Below are 21,128 nucleotides of genomic sequence, written 5' to 3' on the forward strand. Positions count from 1 at the left end.
CTGCGTGTGATTTGTCTGACTACAAATATACAATCTAGCAAATTCTTTGGGCTCTCTCCAGCACGATCATGACATTTTTTAATCTAATTTTATCTTTTTAAAGTTTTTGTTCGATCTCACTTTCAGGAAAATTGCGAGTAATTTTTTTTTCTTTGAGTTTGTACAGTACGATCATGACATGTGAAGCAATCTATCACACACTTTCTCATACTAACAAGCTAGTAGTAAAGTTGGGCAAGCGTTTTGGAACAAGGAAAAAAAAATGCTTGACCGAATCGGGCAAGCAAATTATTTTGAAGTCATCCTTTTCCCCCACATTTTCCCTGAGCTCCAATATCAATAAACCCATAAAAATCGAGCATACGGAAGCCCTAAACTAACGACTGTCTAGCGCTGCTACGCAGTTTCAACAACTTTCTAACACTTACTTTTCGATGAAACACGAACACTCGAGAGATCGCTATGATCGGAAGTACGAGTAGTTATACAATGTACTTGAATATTCCAATGCAATTTGTGTGTGAATAGTATTCCGTAGTGACAAAGCCCAATATTTTGGCAGTAAAAGTAACCACCAGCAGAGAACTGGCGTTTTCTGCTCGCCGTAAGCTGTTTGCAGGTGAGTATAGGTGACCCCCCTCGTAAACAGCCACACAGTAACTGTTTGTGCACCACGTGTCTGTAGAGCACGCAGCGAATTCGGAGAAACAAAACAGAACGCAGTCACGTAGACAAAGTTGTGAACACCAACTTGACCAAGAAGGAAAACATGAAAAATCCCACGATGGCAAGGTGCCAGACTTGGGGGAAGGGTGGGGCGGTAGAATAGAGAGCATTCAACAAAGGAAACCGCGCGCACTGGTGCATTCCTGGAGGTTATAAGCAGTCTGGGGCCTGGGGGACCCGGGATGGACAGGTAAGGAAAGCAAATCGAAGACCGAGGGCGAAGACCAAGGATGTCAAACATTTAATACGATTCGTTATCACAGGCTATTTTTTCTTTTTCCTCTCATTTCTTATCTGTCTGATCTTTCATTTATCGGTAAAAAGAAAAAAAAAAAACATTAATTGATGTCAGGATTCAAATACTAGTAACTTGTTTTTTTGTGTGCCTTATTTTCTTTTCTACTGAATTATATCTTACCTCAATTATCACCACTGATCAGGGAAAAAACAACAGTAACTGTTCGTTTCTCACAGTTCACAATCCGAAGTTTTTTGTTTTTGTTTTTGTTTTGTTTTTTTAATAAAGAAAAAAAATGAAAGAGAGAAAAAAAAGTTTCGGTTTTCCGAAGGTTCGCTTAACAAAATATGGAAAAAGAAGAAGAAAAGTTAAGTAATTTTGAAGGTTTGTTGATTCGAAAGCGAAACACAATGTGTAATTCTGAAGATTCCGCAATCCCGAAACTAATAGGCCATAAGTTTCGTACCACGCAGACCTATACATGAGAGTTCGTTCTAAGATTAACAAACTTTTTCTCAGATTTACAAACCCTGGGGATAATGCCACAGTAATATTCGTATTAACGAATCCTTATATTTTCTTTAACAAACATCTGGAGATTTTGCGTGTTTCAGATTCGAAATAACGGGGTCATCCTACGAGACCGACACCCACGACTCATACAGCCCACGAGTTCGACATTGAAAACAGGTCCATGAGTCATACAGGTCACGAGTCATAGAGCCCACGAGTTCGACGCTGGGCAAATGAAGTTCATGAGTTCGACACTCAGTAAAAACGGCTCACGAGTTCGACATAAATAAAAACAGTCCACGAGTTCGATGGATATACAACACGGGATTTAATGTGTCGGTCTCGTTAGGCCTTTTTTGCTCACGTTAAATGGGTTATTCAAATACCGGTTTTGATTGATTGGCTAAACACAGTCACGTGATGGAGGCACATTGGTTATGTTCGCCCATGGGCAGAACATTTTTGTAATGCTCTCCCATGGGAAAACATTTTCACGTAAGAAATGACAAACGATACCAAACGATTGTACGATCATATTTTTCACGCAATCGATAGGATATAAATTTGCCTATTCCGTACAATGTGAAAATTAAAGCAGATGACCGATAATTGTAATGCGTACGAAAGTGTGATAATTTGACTAACCCATATAGGCCTAATCTAACAGATAATGACTTTCGTTGTCGGGAACATGTACCAAACATTCCACCATCAGGGTTTGAAACACTATTTCGGGAGGCTGTAAGTTCCTCGACTTCGTCTCGGGACTTATAACCTCCCTCAATAGCATTCCAAACCCTTCGGATGGAACATTCGGTATTTTCCCTCCCCGCCAGTGGACATCATCTATGTCGAACTCAGGGCTGTATGACTCGTGAGTGTATGACTCCTGGACTGTATATTATGTAAATATGACTCGTGGGTGTCGGTATCGTGACGTACATGCACCCGAAATAACGAAACATCAGAATTTCCTTTCAACGGAATAATGTATACCGTGCCTGAAAAAAATCAACCATTCTAAACCAAAAGATACTATACTTATTTGTTACGATTATATCTCCACGTTTTCCATACCTCCTTGTAAGATATCACTCACTGCCATATGAATACTCCTCGATAAAAAGTAAACTATGTCGAACCATGTATGTTAACTTATCTTGCCTCAAGGATTTTGTCTTTTCTTGATTATCCCTAATAACCAGATGGTTCGATAATAAAAAAGAAATAAATATATAAAAAAATGAGAGGAAGAAAGGATCGAAGGTTCGTTCATTTGATAACGAAAATTGATTCGGTATACTGCAAGTTCGTTTATCAGAAAAAGTTTCGTACGACGTGATTCATTCTCTGATCAACGAATCTTATTTCATTTCCAGAGAAACGAACCTTCGGAATAATGCCACAAGTGCAATGGGATAAACGAACCTTGTTGATTATTTTCGGATTGACAAACTTCTATATAGTCGGCAGAGGGAATCTGCGTGTATCGGATTTGCAATAACGAACCATCGGCATAACGAACCTCCTTCTTCTTCTTTTTTTTTTTTTTTTGTCGGAAATTGAACACCACGCCTAGAAATCATCGATAGTGTCGAATAAGAATGAAACTGATTTCTTATACCTCAAAGATTATTCTTTTCTGAACTTTCTCCCAATGCCCGAATAAAAAGGGTGGTTTTAGAGCGTGTTGCTCTGAAAGTGCTTTATTCCAAAGGTTCGTGAATCCGAAAATGATGAATGATATGGCCTATTAAATTCTCCGAAGGTTTGCCAATCCGAAATGAAGGTTCGATTTTGTGATGGTTCGTTAGTTCATATATAAAAGGGTACTGTTCGTTATTCCGAAGGTTCGTTAATCCGAACATTTTGTGGCGTTATTTCGGAGGTTCGGTAATCCAAAAATGAAATAGGGTTCGTTATTCAGAAGGTCCGTTGATCCGAAAATGAAATAGGGTCCGTAACGAACCTTCGGAATAACGAGCTTTTATTTCATTTTCGGATTAACGAACCTTCGGAATAACGAACCTTATTTCATTTTCGGATTAATGAACCTTCGGAAGAACGAACCTTCGGAATAACGAATTGTAACCATATGTATATGTTGAAAAAATGGTGTTATGTTGAGGTGCATGCAAACACATAATAATTACAAACACAAGAACACACACGATTCACAAACTGGAATACAATCGTAATCTCTATTTGTGGAATTGATGAATTTTATATCTACTCCTGACATTATTGTGATGAAAGAAAAAGTATCTGCTTCTTTGAATCTCTCTAAAAAAAATCGAGTGAAAATATTCACCCTTAAAGGAGTGAATACAAAAAAGAGTGAATTTCGAGTGAATTTCGAGTGAATTTTGAGTGAAAATGTTCATTTTCACTCGTTTTAGAGTGACCTCAGGGATCACTCCAAATTCTTCGAGTGATCCCTGAGGTCACTCCAAAATGAGTGAAAATGAACTTTGCATTCAAAATTCACTCCAATTTCACACTAAATTCACTCTTTTTGTATTCACTCCTTTAAGAGTGAATATTTTCACTCGATTTTTTTAGAGAGTACGTGTGTGCGGAGATGGGTTAAGATGATAGGTGAGTGGTCGAGTCGCGACTTGATAATGTTTTCATCAGCGTATACTCCATTACAAACATTAAAAAATGGAGATATCAAGGAATGAAAATTAAATGAAAACACGCACCTATACAGAATCACGCACATACCCGTTTAAAGCTGACAGAAGGTTCGTTAATCCGAAACACACAAATTCCCTATAATACCTACAGAATCCAAAAATGAAAAAGGGTTCGTTATAATCCGAACATTTGTGGCGGTATTACGAAGGTTCGTTATTCCGAAGGTTCGTTAATCCGAAAATGAAATAGGGTTCGTTGTTCTGAATGTTCGTTTATCCGAAAATGAAATTGGGTCCGTAGCGAACATTTGGGATAACGAGCTTTGTTTCCTTTTCTGATTAACGAACCTTACTTCATTTTCGGATTAATGAACCTTCGGAATAACAAACCTTATCACTTTTTCGGATTATCGAACCTTCGGAATAACGAACCTTCGGACTAAAGAACCTTCGGAATAACGGACCTTCGGAATAACGAACTACAATCGGTAGGCGTAATTCACACACGAATACACGATATACACCAAGAGACGAACTGGAATATAATCGTAATCTGAATATGTGGAATTGCTTTTATCATTGTTATTTTCATTTTTTCCTCTTCCTCTCCCTTCTTACGAAACTGTGATGATGAAGAAAAAAAAAATCTGCTTCTTGTATATAGGTTACTTCATTATTCCACACTTGTGTGCGAAGGTAAGGTGAAGGGTACCGAGTGGTCGAGACAGTGGACATTGGAGTAGTGCATACAGATGAGGCTTATGAATATGTCTTACGGTATTTTTTGAAAAAGTGGACCTTCCAGACTTTTATTTTATATTTACTTATTTATTTACAGTATTTATTTTTTGGGGGTGGCGTATAATGTATACGCACCCTAACACCACCCCCGCTACGGGCCTGCTGATCCTGATCATCCTCTTTGAAATAATGGGCTGCGTGTTCCCCTTGTCATTTATCAGCCCCTTCTCATCATCATTTTATAACGATGACCCCCCCGTCTTCGCCGCAGGTTATTCACTGCTGTATAAGTTTGTCTTAATTCGATTAAAGGAGTGGTATAATATATTGGGTGATTTTTTCTTTTTTTCATAGCAAGATACTCACAAGCAACCTTTATGAAATGTTGAAGAACATACAATTCTAAGAGGAATTGAACATTCATTTGAGCAAATCTGTTTTGAAATGGCTGATATAAAAACAGTGTAAAACAAACGATCGTCAAAGTGGGTCTATAACTTTTCTTGAACTGCTTTATTCCACCTCCCTGATATCTCAGCCATTTAAAAACCAATTTTCATCGCTAAACTTTGAATTCTTCATAGAATTATGTGTTCTCTATTATTTCATTAGAGATCTCATCTAAAAGAAAAAAAAACATCTAGTCCCATCTCAAACAAAACTGTACCATCCCTTTATCAAACCTTTCCCTGTGGAATAATGAACTGTCGGAAAACTCCACAAAGAGTCCGGATAGAATTCCGCAAAATACTACGTGGTGGCCATATTTTACTCTTTCTTTACACACCGATCTGCAATTCCAAACGGTAAAAACAAATGCCAGTCCCTTCCAGTCAAAATGGGATGATGTTCGTTGTTCCGAAGGTTCGTAATTCAAAACAAATTTTCATCAAATACAACTTTGAATTCCTCACAGAATTATGTGCTCGTAAGCAGAAATATAGTAGGGACATACTCAGCAGCTCCAAAATTCGTATTTTGCCCTAAGAATAAAGATTCCTATGTTCAGCGTTCATTGATTGCTTTATGTTATATCAAGGACGCAATATTATCTGATGTTATACCAAGGACGCAATATCTGATCTCCAAATACTTCGGAAGGGGGGGGGGGTGCGGAAACTCCAACTGCCTTTCAGGAGAGGGGGATACTTTGATCTTCTCAAGCGAGCTTTTGTGAGAGCGAATGCAAAACTTTGTTGGGTATTTTTAATTATCGTTTATATACTATAAAACATAGACATGCATTGTTTTCAAGCTTTAACTTTAAACATCACCATTTCCGAAGTATATTATTCCAGTTTCTTTTCCCCTAACTATAATCTGAAAGTCTGCCACATGCATGATCGCTAAACGCCACGCTTTGCGTGGATGTGCCGAAGTACGAAACGATTACAGCTCGTTATTCCGAAGGTTCGTTATTCCGAAGGCTCTTTAGTCCGAAGATTCGTTATTCCGAAGGTTCGTTGCTCCGAATTTCATTTTTGGATTGACGAATCTTCGGAATAACGCCACAAATGTTTGGATTAACGAACCCTTTTTCATTTTCGGATTAACGAGCCTCTAAGTATAGGGAATTTGCGTGTTTCGGATTAACGAACCTTCGGAATAACGAACCTTCGGAATAACGAACAGCACCCTTACGAAACACATGGTTTCACTCAATTCAAAGGAATGAGGTTATTGCAAGTTCGATGGATCGAATGCCCCTCATGACTTAGTTGAAGAAATCAAGAAGTATTTTATTAATACGAGCAAAGAAATAAAAATGAGAATGAAGAAAAGAAAAACCCCGAACGAAAGTTGCTAGCCAAAATATCTAAGTAAAATTTAGTGGAAATTTACAGTATATATATAATAATATATATATATATATTCTTTTTTTTCACAGGTGAAGTTCCTTCGAACTTTGAATAGGGATACGCAGTTTTGAGGGGCATGAAATTGTCATGATTTTGCTGTCTAATCGGGTACATGTAGCTCTCAATAAGCATGCGGCTGCATAACATTCTCGTAGTGAATTTGTCTCGGCATACGAGACCCTTCATACTAGTAATATTTCTGTAATTCCATTTTTGATTGAGTGATTAATCAATCCCTTTTATAGTTCAGTGAGCATTAAAATACTGGTATTCAAGCATATATAATCGACTGTTCGATGTTGTCTAGTATGGGCCAAAAGAAAAGCTATACACAATCATGATGTGTTGCTTAGAATCATGATCTTTGCCAATTACAAGCTGATCGTTGTTCGATCGATGTTTCCAGGCTATGTCATACGCTGTTTATTACCAGAAGTGCGCGCATTCTTTCGTCCAGCACCTGGAGTCTGGCAACTGTTTTTGTGGAAATGCCCACAAGTGTGTGTTGTGTGTGTGTGTGTGGGGGGGGGGTCAAGTTTCTTCTATCCGAAGAAACTGCATACGCACAATCAGCTCTTCGCTTTTATTTTACTGTCGTCAATGTTTTTTCCCCTTATTCTTTGCTGGTAATGACATTCGTAATTTAACCGAAAATAAAAAAGGTCAAACGGTTGGTTATTCGGCAATTCCATCCAAGTTGTAAGTTAGTTTATCATAAAGAGCAATACATGTACATGTAATAGTATTTGACAATTACAACAGAGGAAGAAATGATCAAATTTGATCCTGAAATTGATCCTAATGGCGATGTAGAAGAGAGGGAAACGTGGCAGATGGAAGGATTTTTTTTTATCATTGAATTTTAAGAAAATTACAGATCACCAGTATATTTCATGTCGTCAAAACTATATCGTGTTTTTGTGTTTATGTCAGTGCGTGTATGTGGGCATACGTTTACTTGCGTGTTTTAATTCAACTCTCATCGTGTAATATCCCATAATCATAATTACAGCAATCTGCGCATCCCAAGAAAAAACTAAAAGATGTAGCATCTCCTTGCTCAAAGTCTTGTACTACGCCTCCCCCTCCACCACCCCACCCCTCGAAAACCAACCTAACATAACATAGTGTGTTTGAAAACACCGCTGTGCTTCTCAAAAAAAAAAATTAGAGAAGAAAACAACTGTACATTTCGCGTCGTAACGTGTTGATTGCACGTCGGTCTCCCACCACTCAAAGAACATCTTACATGACACCGTGCGTAGGAGCTGAACATGAAAGTTGCGTTCTTCCCAGGCACGCACATGTTGAATGACAGCACGTGGTTATTGCGCACCTCTTCTTCTGCAATACTCAGTAGACTGTTCACAGATTCTCTTGCAGACTGACTTGATTACAGTAACTGTTGTTCTCAATCATTCAACTATAGTACTAGTGTACGCGTTTCTCTTCATATTGTTATTGTGCTGTTAATAGCCTGCAGCTGCAGACCGGGAAAACAACAGCGTGTTTGAAATGGAATTGTTGGGAATATATCACAGGTTACTACTGATTTGAGAAGAATTTGCTTTCCTGTCTTTCAAAGTGGTATGTACAGGCAATCTCCCCTAAAAGCCCAACCAATTTAACGTAAAATCCAGCGGTTTTCTTGGGATTGCAACGGTATTTTAGCAGCAGCCTATACTCCTGTAATGATAGGGAGATCAGGAACGAAATTGCACATCGTTTAATACAACCTTGGGCGTCCTTACACACGGAATGAGTTGCCCTTCGAGGCGTGGTAAATATTCTGTAGGTGTATGTACCATTATAAGAACTAATTTCCGTAAAACAGTATCCCGACAGTGAAAAGAACTGCCGTGTCGGTAAAATAATGTCAATGTGACGATCAAGCTGTAATAACAATGTACAAAATACAATCTACAAACTACAAGAAAGACATGATATTACATTCGCTCATCAGAAGTGAAATTCATCCACCAAAATTTACGTCTAAAAAGGCGAGTCTAAGCAAGGTGTGTGACCGTGGCACATGCCGTATTCTATGTAAATAATCATAAGAGTTGTCAAAATGCAGCTTCACGATGTCCTTTTTGTGACTTGTGTTTTGTTTTGTCGGGTTTTTTTTTTTCTTAACAAAGGAGCTTCGATATTTGAAGCTCATTTTTCCCATTGGCATTTTAACATGTCAAACGTTGCACTCTCGCTATTCGAATGCCTGACAAAGAATATGAGTCACGTGTAGATATTTTTTTCAGTGATTTCGTTCATTTATATCAACACAAGACTCGCGAATTGTCATGTCACATTATATAGCTCATTTCACTGTCGTGAAATCAGGATTCAGGTACCGGTACTAACTAGCCTAGACCTACTTAATCATAATCACTTCATCCTTGGATGTAAATTAGGGCCTACACTTTATTTTTTGAGTGATCCCAATAGAATAGTGTCTCAGCTTGAAGGTTGCGCGACGATATTTTTCCACCTCATTTGTGATTAAACTGGCATCCATACGGCCACAAACGATTTCAAGCCGTGTAATTCTAGTCTTTAAAAATGGCCATACGCATCGTAGTACACCCAGCTTCTGGCTCTCGTTGGTTGCGTTGCTGCTCGAATTCTCACTTCTGTTGATTGGGATCACACGGCGTACGACCAAACCGGGCTCCCCCCACACACACACACGTACACACAAAGCATGAGACGTGACCAAAATGTGGCGGTAGAACGCGGAGGGACGCCAGTCGTCCTACCGCGGTAGGACGATCTCTCTCTTACAGAAAAAAATCACCAGCGCGCACATCATGTCAGATGCGCCTATATACGCGTAAAATCGTCCTCGAGCGTTCCATGCGTCCTCCTGCGGTAGAACGCTAGTGAGAATAAATATCCCTTCCCTTATAGTAAAATGTGATACAGTTGGGAAAAGAAAACATAACTCCGTATTATACCTCTCTAGTGAGAAATGAAATGGTTAATAAAAGATATTCTTAGAAAAGATGAAAAGATGAGAAGTGCGACTTGATTGGGGATTATTTTTCAATTAATCTAGTATTGTAAACTTGTTTTGGCGATTCAGTACTGCTTACAATGTGTGTGAATATGTGTTTAATCTGCAAAGCTAGGAAGCCCCGAATACCAGATTTCATGACTTTTTGCTTTTAACATGTGTGCATTCCAGGGTGGCTTTGAGTACAAGCGAACCATTGTCGACAGCCTCATCGCCATCATTGAGGAGAACCCTGACAGCAAGGAGGCGGGGCTGGCCCACCTCTGTGAGTTCATCGAAGACTGCGAGCACACCTCCCTGGCCACCCGCATCCTCCACCTGCTGGGACGGGAGGGGCCCCGCTCTGCCACACCGGCCAAGTACATCCGCTTCATCTACAACAGAGTCATTCTGGAGAATGCTGCCATCAGGGCTGGTGAGTGGTGTACCATTATGGGCCCCCGTTTCATGCAGGTTTTTACGAAAATGGTGCCAGTTACTACAGCAGCTGCTAGGAAACGCTCAATCACCTATGATCATGTACCTTATACAATACTAGATGTAATTATTGCAGCATACAATAATTGTAAACTTTCTCATCTCATGCAATGTTCCCCGGATTTGCTAATATGACCACTCCATACATCGTCATCCTCACATGGAGAGTTGTGTTTCTGCTTTTAAACTGAGTATGGCACTATGGGGGAAAGGAGCTATGTATCTATGTCTTGGCTCCAAATATCATTTTGCCTGCATTTGCTTCACTAAACTTATGCTTTAAATTTGCAATGACTGTTTGTTTTGTATTATTGCATGGTTGAATCTGCATGGATGGTTGAGTCTTCATAAAGGTTGGCCTGACTTGGAATACATTCGGAAATCCCTGTAATGCTTCGGGGAAATGCTCACACAACAGGCTTTTGTGAGCAGCCCCATTCAGAGAAGGATATTGATGGCTACACTTTCAGCCACCCTCGTAATCTATGTGTAGGATTCATACCATAATTAACTTTGATGCACATAATTCACTGATAGGCAGTTCTGTTTTATCAGGCCTGTGCTAGCCACAGTTTTTTAAAGCACTATGATACGCAACAAATGAAGATTGATTCAGTCAGAGATCATTATATCTGCTGATTGGTTCCCTGTAATGTAGGGAGTGAATTGGATGATTGTTTTAATCTCTGTTCTTCCCTCCAGCTGCTGTGAGTTCTCTGGCTAAGTTTGGAGCTCACTGTGAGGACCTGCTGCCCAGCATCGTAGTGCTGCTGGAGAGGTGAGCCTTGTAATATTGCCATTTTGATGTCATCAAACTTGCCTTCTGAAATTCTGCATTCTTGAAAACATTATCCCTACCTCCAATCCAGCTCTTCATTCGGCGTCCGTCATGCGTAAACTTTTTACATTTTCATCATCTTCTTGAAAACCCCAAGACCGATTTTCACCAAACTTTGCAGGTAGCATCCCTAGGGGGTTGGGATCTCAATTTGTTAAAATGGGCACCATGCCCCACCCAGGGGGCCCCCTGGGGGCCCCGAAACCCTCAAAATTAAGGAATCTTGAAAAATTTTCTTCTCTAGAACCAGAAGTGATAGAGCTAAGTTAATACTATGAGTTAGTACGTTAATGACTGCAGTTCCAAGTTTGTTCATGGCAGATCCAGGGGTGTAAAATTGTACATTTTCATTATCTTCTTGAAAACCTCATGATGGATTTTCACCAAACTTGGCAGGTAGCATCCCTAGGGGGTTAGGATCTCAATTTGTTGAAATGGGCACCGTGTCCCACCTGGAGGGCCCCAAGGGACCCAACCTCCCAAAATTAAGGAATCTTTAAAAATCTTCTCTAGAATCAGAGGTGAAAGAGCTAAGTTAGTACTATGAGTTAGTACATTGATGACTGCAGTTTCAAGTTTGTTTGATAGCAGATCCAGGGTTGCCCCCCTTGTGGGCAGGGAGGAGGGGTGGGGAGGTCCAAATTAGGGCCTAAATTGTACATTTTCATCTTCTTCTTGAAAACCTCATGATGGATGTTCACCAAACTTGGCATGTAGCATCCCTAGGCCCAGGGGGTTAAGATCTCAATTTGTTAAAATGGGCACCATGCTCATTTGGGCCCTGTATGTTCATCTCCTACTTGAGAATGCCTGGTCAAATTTTGGTAGAGCTGTGTGTAATTTAGATTAGTGACTGCGTGAAAGGTGAACTTGCGATACTCAGGTGAGCGCTAGACCCGCGGGTCTCTTGTTAAATGTTATGTTTAGTATGGTTTTCTTTATCCAAAATAAGAAAAATGTGTTTTCTGAAATACATTATAGTACTGACAAATCTCCCCCTGATTCTGCCAGAGGCTCCTTGAAAACTGAAATTTGTCTTTATGTCCTTCACAAGAGAATACTAAAACCTCATTGACTGTCCAGAGTATAATTTTGGTCTATTACAGCATTGCATGTGACACACAAGTATCTTCCCTATTGCTCTTTGCAGTCTCCCCGACTTTGATGTGGGAATGTTTGCAGCCCTGTATGATATAACACTCCAGCTATTGCTGTTTGTTAATTCTAAAACAAAACATGCTCTAAAGCATCAAATATATATTTGACTGTGCAAAGGTTGGCAGTCCTGTACTGAAGACTTTTGCATTTGACCAAGATATGATATTTGTATACGGCATACACCAGTACTTTAGGCTATATTGTGGTAGATGAGAGCGTAAAATATTTTACGGAGGGATAAAAGCTTTCACCATCCCAGGTATCACCAATTCCAATCCAATGCCTTCCAATGCTCTGTTGGGTTGAGGTTTATAGCTAATACTTCATCCATGACTCCTCAGATCCCTGCTTGACTCCGACGATGAGGTCAGAGACAGGGCCACATTCTACCTGAGTGTCTTGAAGGAAGGCCAGAAGGCTCTCAACTCGGCTTACATCCTGAATGGTGAGAAAACATCTTTGATTCTTCAGCATCTGATTAATCCTCACCCCATTGGTAGTACCTGTGATACAATATGAATATTGTATAGACTGACATTGATTTGAAGGATACTGTATAAGCCATATATTTAGCGAGTCTAATTTTTCGAGGATTGGGACTTCCTGCCAATTTGTGAGTGGTTAAATTCCTGATCATGGAGTACAGTCCTGAATGGAGAAATGTGTTTGTGTATGTCACATTCATATCAGGTTCAGTTAAATATTCTTGTGTGTCTTTAAATTCACGAATAGCACCTGACTTGTGAAAATCACAAAAATAGAAACCTTGCAAAATATTTGGCTTGTATAGTAATGTAGGGTTTGGGTTCGTTCAGTCCCCTAGTAGACTTGTAGCACAACACGGAGCAGCACACAAGTTGATACGCTGAGATCGCTTTCTTTGCACAAACTAATGTGTCATTCAATCGATGAAGAATAGTTATTACTGTGGTTGATTATCCTCACAAAATATTTTGGTCTACGCCAGTAAATAAGGAGAAACATCAGACGATCTTGGTATGTGATGTTCAAGAGTTTATTGGCTGTGACCGAGTCAGCGGTACACATGTCGGGTAACACATAGCATGCACAACACATGGAAACCGATCAGAGTATGGAAAGCCACTTGATACAACCTAAGTATAATTATAATCATAATGACGCTATACAAACAAGAAAGTCATGGCTGAGTTGTGATAGCTACAGAGGGCTCTCTTTTAAAAAAAATAAATACAGGTATCCACAATAACATTGCTAATGCAAACTTGTAACTTCAATGGACGAGATCAAAATATGACCAATGAGTAGATTTAGAGTGGCACAGGTGGTTTTCTTGAATTATTGGATATACAGAGACATCTAATTGTTTTGGAAATAGTTTGTAATAAACATATCAGGAGTAAAACCTTTGTATAGCATCGTTTTCGCAAAGACAACAAATGCATGTGCCAGCCATTCCTCTAAACACATCCCCATGTCTGCAGCTGTCTCATACAATTAATTTAATTTTAGTTAGAGATTGTAGCCAAATGGATTAATTCAGTGTTGATGGTATCTTTGTGCCTTCAATTTTAAATGTTTCCAATACTAATTATTGAGAAAGTTTTTTTGTTTTTTGTTTTTTTATATAAAAAAGAATGTCTTAGACTTTACGGGACTTTTAGAATTGATGGGAACTGTGAAAGAAAAACTTTCTAGGGCTTATTCCCTTGATAAGGACTTATTCTATTTGTCGTATCATGACAAAAACCAGAATAGTCGTCAAACACTGATCCAAGAAATATTGTATGGGATGCTCAGAAACGAATGGAGCTGTAGCCACTCACCAAGCAAACCTTCACAAAACTCCTTGAAATACTATATGTTTGACAGTGTGAAACTTCAGCCTGTATGTATGTATGTGACTGTACGTCTTTCATACACAGTGTATGACATTCCTGGCATTCCTTACATTCTTGGCATTCTGTTGACCATTGTTTCTCTCTCATTCAGGTCTCAGCGTGTCCATCCCAGGGTTGGAGAAGGCTCTCCACCACTACACCCTGGCCCCGTCAGAGACGGCCTTTGACATCAAGACAGTTCCCATTGAGACCCAACCAATGACGGAGCAGAAGGCTGTCTGTAAGTCTCAGTCCAGCTCTTGGGAATGCACATGACTTGGTGTGAGGGGGCTATGTAGCATGATTGGGCAATTTGCCCAAAAGGACCCTCTATATATAAATGAATGAGTCATCACACATGAAGTCACAGATGGGAGACCACATCATTTTACACCGTCATGTTGCATGTTGCAAAATCCTCTTGTTGAATGTCAGCTTACACAAGAAAGAAACAGGAACAAATTAATGATTACATTATCTACTTCAATATGATAGGCAAAGCTGTAAAATCATTTATACATGGACCGTACAAAGACAGATACGTACACATTAGTACTCCCTTACCCAAAGGAGAAAACATGACAAGGTACAGCACTCAAACCAACAAGCACTTTCTATCTTTTTTTCTTTGTGTTGTTGTGCTTTTTTATAGGAAGGAAATTTGTTTTGAATGCCTATGTCATGAACATAAGATTGTGATTTTATACACTGCATATTATATGGTGATTGCATTTCCACGCTTTGAAGTGTCTATGATCACCTTCGTAGTTTTATGTATTCTAGAAGAAAATAAGAAAAGCATGTGTACAGTCATTGTAAGGATATACACACTTCATTTGCCTCAATGTCTTCTGCATTTTTAATGAATTTTACCCTGTTTTTGTCATCCCTATGGCTTGGTTTCTTGCAGCTGATATTGCGCCAGCAGCTACCAAGCAAGAGAAGCTTGCACCTCCCACTCAGGATATCTATGCAGGTAGGCGGGGTGGTATTAGAGGTCTTGTTTACCTTTGGGAGCTGTGATTTAAAAAATTTTCAAGATATCTTATTTGATGCATATGTGTAGTTCTGATCGATGTATCACAAAACATCCTACAATATAAGATTTTCGCAATTAAGTCTAAAATGTAAGGAGATATCAGTATTTTACTCAATAAACCATAACTGCAGACGGTTTAGTCTGGAAACATTTTTTATTAGAGCTGTTGTTCACATTTTCTGTATTTACCAATACTTAATATTGATTATCTGGATTCAAATTTTTACAGTGGTTGTTTCTATCCCTAACTCACATTTTAGAACTATTTTGAAGCACTAACGCTGGGTTTTTGTTTCATCTGCAAATGGTAGATTATACCTTCAAGGTGTAAACAATCGTGATCCGTGTGATTATAGTACAGTAGATTCACATTATAACGAAATGTTCGGGACCGACAGTTTCCCTTCGTTATATCAAAATTTTGTTATAACCTAACAAATAAACATTAGAAAATTTAGAGCTGATGGTGTTGGAGCCTAAATGTTTACTTCATTGTAACCGGAATCTTGTTATAATAGTGTTCGTTATCATGGGAGTACACTGTATATTAAGATGGTTATCTTTTAATCATTAATGACAATGTTGTGTAATTCATTCAGTATTTACCTGTCAAATACTCTTCATACCAGCTGTAGTCGAGGTTGACCTCGTCTTAAGTGAATTGAGTGCTTCTGGTTACTTATATTTTTCAAGTAGATATATGCTTTTATGAGAAGATGGCTAATACTACCATAACATGTACGCTGTCAAACCTAAATTATACAGTTTAAGTCCTCATTTGCACATTTCAAACTATAGTGAAATTCTGGTATTATGAAAAAATGTGAAACAAACAACAAGAAAGAGAAAATCAGATGTAATCACCTATCATCCATCTTGCTTTTGAAGAACTTTAATATCTCAGACCATAAGGGCATGATCATGATGTCGTCTTTCCTAATCACTTCATTTTGTGTGTGTGTGTGTGTGTCTGTGTGTGTGCATGCTGTGTTTCGTAGATCAACTGCGAGCTATACCGGAGATAGCTGCTCTGGGGGCGCTCTTCAAGTCGTCTTCAAAGCCGGCAGAGCTGACTGAATCAGAGACAGAGTATATGGTCAGATGCATCAAACACACATTCCCAGAGCACATTGTGTTCCAGGTAAGTGGTCAGAAAATGTCTAAGTGTTCAACGACCCCCTTTATTGGTTGAAAATGTCAGTGTGGTGTCCATGGCAGGTATTCATTACGAGGAAATCTGGCGAGACTGTGATGACACAAACTCTTGTCTATTCTTGGTTGTTTGCATCTTGAGGTAATGCTGTAGGTTTCTGTTTCTGTGTACCATCCTTGGGGTCTGATCATATGTCAGTGAAACTCCACATAGTAAGAGTAATTTGAGCACTGTACATGCCTCTGAACCAAGTATCTCAGGTTAAAGCATTGCACGTATGACTATTCTTACAAAATTTCTGCCATATTCTACCCAAACTAAAGCTCTCATATCCCAAACACTGAATAGAATAAACCTATGCATTTTACATGCAATGTATCTTGGGCACTTGTATCTGTTGTCCTTGAGTAAATTGAAAAAAGAAAGAAAGAAAGAGATTTGAGAGTTTTGCAAGTGATAAGAACTCAGTCTCTTCATCTGATACTGTAGTTATAATGATGATAATAATAACAATAGGTATGTATATAGTGCCTTTTGAAAATGGATTCAAAGCACTCAAACAATTACAACACAGAAATCAACAATATATTTACTTAACTAAACAAAATAGAGAGAGTGAAAAAAAGAGCAAAACAGACAAGCAGTGACATTAAATGTGAGGTGATCACTGACAAACTATATCATTTGAATTTAATCAAAACTAATATAGAAGTTTTACTTTTTCATCTCCCCTCCTTTTCAGTTTGACTGCACCAACACCTTGAACGACCAGCAGCTGGAGAATGTGACGGTCCAGATGGAGTCGTCGGAGGACTTTGAGGTCGTTGGCTACATCCCTGCCCCCATCCTGAAGTACAACCAACCTGGCACCACCTACACCATCGTACAGCTGCCGGAAGACTCCTCAGATGGTGAGTTTGTGCCCTGGTAACCCTTAAGAGTGAGCCCAGGCACAGAGCTGTAATTTGCCTGAGCATTTCCAGCCTAGTGTTCACTTGCCTGGTAATCTCTCTTAAATATACCTTGCCATGTTAGTCAGTCAAGAACTTATCACAAGTTAAGACAGATATGTGATAAATGTTGTTCAGAGTGAGTGGAATGTGACTTTCTATCAAAATGGATGCCAAAGAAGTAACCTTACCCTGGAACAATTTTCTTTTACCTCTCTGCAGAGGGACAGGCATGCGTACACACAATTGTTTGACAATATTTCAGAGGTAGGATTAGAGGCATAATTTTGATAGATGAGTGACATTCTGAAGAGATGTTAAATTAAATGAAGGTAGATGTCATCACTCACAGGTATATTTTGATCATCATAAAGGCATGGCTGATGATGGACCTCTCTGTTAGTATGCAGGGCAGAACGTGTATTCCTCATTGTCTCTAGCTGTGTGGTGTCCATTGCGGTGATTGTGCACTTTCCCATGTTCATTTTTTGTGCCACAGTGTCTGGAGCTTTCAGCAACACCCTCAAGTTCACGGTGAAGGACTGTGATCCAAACACAGGGGAGCCCGACGAGGAGGGATACGAAGATGAATATGTGGTGAGTAGTTTTGTCTTCCTTTTACAGAGAATAGATAGCTATGACATGTTAATTTATGCACATACAAATAAGCAGATGGCTTTCAAGCAGTTGAAAGAGAACATAGTAATCACAGTTTCATTTTGTGTGTGTAAAGATTGGTCTTGTAAACACGAGTCATGTGACGAAATGAAGTATGCAGAGCCAACCATTTGAAAATGCTATACAGTAGAAAGTCTGCGCATTTGATAAGACTTGCACTATGAAAATGTCAAATGACATCACATATTTTGTCCGTAGACTTGTACAAAGTAATACAGTGAAAGTGTCGTGTTCAACGTTTATCATAGAAAGTTCAAAACAATGTTATGCGCTGAAAAGTGTGAGAGACCATTGTTGACCTTTGACCCCTTATGTGAATTCTATCTTGGCAGCTTGAGGACACAGATGTGGCACTGTCTGACCACATCCAGAGGGTGCTGAAGCCCAACTTCCTGGCCTCTTGGGAGGAGGTAGGAGATGAGAATGAGATGGAGGAGACCTACGGCTTGTCCTCCAAGAGTCTTGAAGGTAGGTGGTATCCTCTAGGTTGTCGTGGGCAACCCTTTCACAAAAAGATACAGATTTTGTTTTCGAGTACGCAAGGAAGATTCAGCTGGATCACGGATTCGTGTGAGCTTAGCAGTGATATGGGGATAGTGTGATTTAGTGAAAATATTCTAGGCTCATATGTGACCTGTAGTTTGATTCCTGTGTGATATCTACATCCCCTAGACCAGTTGTTTTATATCCATTGTCTTTCCTACCTGTGGTGTAATTAAATGATATCTGGCAGTGATAGAGATGATGTTAATTGCCGGATTCTCATTGCCTGTTTCAACAGATGAAAACTATTTTAATAGCAGGGTGGTAAAATTGCAGTAGTTAAAGACAGAAGCTGAGCATGTTGGATGGAGATGAAATGTTTGTGTTAAATCATATTAGATGTAGGGAAGGATAGCATTTCTCCAGCAAATCCTCGTATTGAATATTGTCATCACTCAGTCTCCCCTCGCAATCCTCCCGGTTGACCCACAGAAGCTGTCAAGGACATCGTTTCCTTCCTGGGTATGCAGCCGTGTGAACGCTCGGACAAGGTGAACGAGAACAAGAGCTCCCACACTCTCTACCTGGCCGGAGTGTTCCGAGGCGGCCACGACACACTGGTACGGGCGCGCCTAGCTCTCCAGGATACCGTTACCATGCACATCACTGTGCGAAGTGCGGATGCGGGTGTCAGCGAACTGATTGCCTCATCGGTGGGCTAGGTAGAGATACGGGGAGATTAATGAGACAAGCTACGATAGAGCAAGAAATATCTATACCCGCGTACACAAAATGTATTTTGCACATCATATTGTTCCGCCAGGTATGACTGTGTACCTGCATTTATGTAGACTATTATCAGTTTCATGAAGTTGATTCTTTGATTGGTAGTGAGAGTAAGTAATTTGAAATGTTTGACTTCAAACAGCTGGCAGTACAATGTTAAGTAAGGGAATTCTCATATTTGCTATATTAGTTTGTTTTACTAGCTGAAGCATTTTTTTTAAAGACTTTGCCAGGAACCATGTGTGACCTTTTAACACCTACTAGGAAAGACATGGTAAATTATCCCACGACAGACTTGTATCTGGTCAACCAGTATTCATGGACCACAGTGGTGAGGGAAGAGAAATATGACATTTTATGTAGTCTTGGCATATCTTTGCTGTTGTGACCGTTCTTTCACTGACTCTGCATGCTCCTTCCACCAAAGGGGTCACAATCGGGTCAGTGTTCCTGAGTATCTCAAACTCACAAAAGACATGCTGGTAAGTCTACCGAAAAAAGGCTGGGTCTATAAACGGTCTGGTAGCAAAATGCCAGCTGGAGGTAACCATGTCAAAAAACCCAAGAGAAACCAGACTGTTTTCAAGGAGAGGATCGGAAACCATAGCAATCTATCACCGGCAAAATTTGTTGCCCTTGAATTACCAAGTCTGCTCACTTTGTCAAGTGACTTTAGCTATAATCTCAATTACACTTTTTTTTTGACAATACAGCGGTAGCTGATTTGATGGATGAGAGATGTTCATGTGATTCAGATAATTGCCTGTCGTTATGACGATTGGAAATGGGGTCAATTGCGATGAGTTTTCAGGCTACAAAATTGTATCTGTTATGTTATGTTGCTGTAAGTGAAATAGTAAAAAGCGGGTGTTCTGTTAGTCAGTTGGTACACCAAATTTATGTTTCTGCTGAGCTTAGAACACTTGCCTTTTCAAACACTGACCCAAAGCTACCATGATGAATTTGTTTGTAAAGTCTTTTACATTCCTTCCTGCCTTCTCATAGAGATGTTGGCACTTTGCCACGTTTTTCCTGGTGTGGGATGCCATCAACTTCCTTGTTTCAAGAGGGATGCTAGCTGTTTACTGCTTAGAAAGTGATGGCAATAATAGAGATTGGAAACCAATGATGGTCAACAGCTCACTTTTCATACCCTCGTAACAATACGGTCGCCCGCCTTGCCTGCATAACACAAACAGAACTTGTGTCATTCAAAGCTTTATATACATAAAGCAGTAGTCTCATCAGTAAATGTATCCACTAGAGCAGAAGTGGGATCATGTGTTATGAAGTTTGACCATTTCCTTCATGGGACATTGTGAATGGTGACGATATGTGATGATCTTATTTTATAGTTGATGAATGAAATAGCCCCCCTCCCCCCCCCCAAAAAAAAAGGTCAGATTTTGTTATTTGTGAAAGTTGCTTGCACTGCTCATGGTCGTCTGTACTAGCAGTTTTATCACTCGTAACTTATTTGAGGGTACTTTGCAAAATGGCGACATGGCGTTCAGCAGGAAGACTGGTTGAAGGCTCAAGGGTTGGAAACACTACAATGAATTTCTATATTTATATATATCTATTCCAGTGGGCGCTATCCCTGTAGATACGACATCTACATTAAACAAATTCCTTTATGTGTATCATGTGATACAAAAGTCATGTAAAGGGGCTACAAACATTTTGTTACATGTATCCAACGCACAATGTGAATATAGCTTGTAAGTACAGGCCACGGCTTTTTAGTATGCACAGTGCTAGATTGACACATACACGTACACAAGTAGATACATTTACTTGAGACAACATGTGATGTATACAAAATTTGATTCTTCTGGTACTATCCAGCATGTAAGTCAGTGGTGCATTCCTCTCTCTTGTTTCAAAATGTCCAGACTGTACATTGCAGCATGGATATCCATCTTTAGCCGTTAACTCGTAATGCCTGCCCGTTTGACTCGGTATGTGTGTAGATCAT

At 39.5% G+C, this 21,128-nt stretch overlaps 1 protein-coding gene across 1 annotated transcript in view; it reads left to right on the forward strand.

The window, feature by feature from the left end:
* LOC139724010 (coatomer subunit gamma-2-like) overlaps window positions 1-19,086 on the forward strand; it is a 30,334-nt gene extending 11,248 nt beyond the window's left edge. Inside the window, exons 12-21 of the mRNA XM_071635209.1 lie at window positions 9,901-10,144; window positions 10,909-10,984; window positions 12,544-12,647; window positions 14,174-14,302; window positions 14,972-15,037; window positions 16,099-16,241; window positions 16,996-17,164; window positions 17,703-17,800; window positions 18,214-18,349; window positions 18,857-19,086. Of these exons, the coding sequence (XP_071491310.1) occupies window positions 9,901-10,144; window positions 10,909-10,984; window positions 12,544-12,647; window positions 14,174-14,302; window positions 14,972-15,037; window positions 16,099-16,241; window positions 16,996-17,164; window positions 17,703-17,800; window positions 18,214-18,349; window positions 18,857-19,086 (1,395 nt within the window). The remainder of the gene's footprint in view (window positions 1-9,900; window positions 10,145-10,908; window positions 10,985-12,543; window positions 12,648-14,173; window positions 14,303-14,971; window positions 15,038-16,098; window positions 16,242-16,995; window positions 17,165-17,702; window positions 17,801-18,213; window positions 18,350-18,856) is intronic.
* The last annotated feature ends 2,042 nt before the right edge of the window (window positions 19,087-21,128 follow it).

This window comes from Diadema antillarum, unplaced genomic scaffold (genome assembly GCF_040938485.1).
Source record: "Diadema antillarum isolate AM-2024a unplaced genomic scaffold, OU_Dant_1.0 scf00000205, whole genome shotgun sequence".
NCBI lineage: Eukaryota > Metazoa > Echinodermata > Echinoidea > Diadematoida > Diadematidae > Diadema > Diadema antillarum.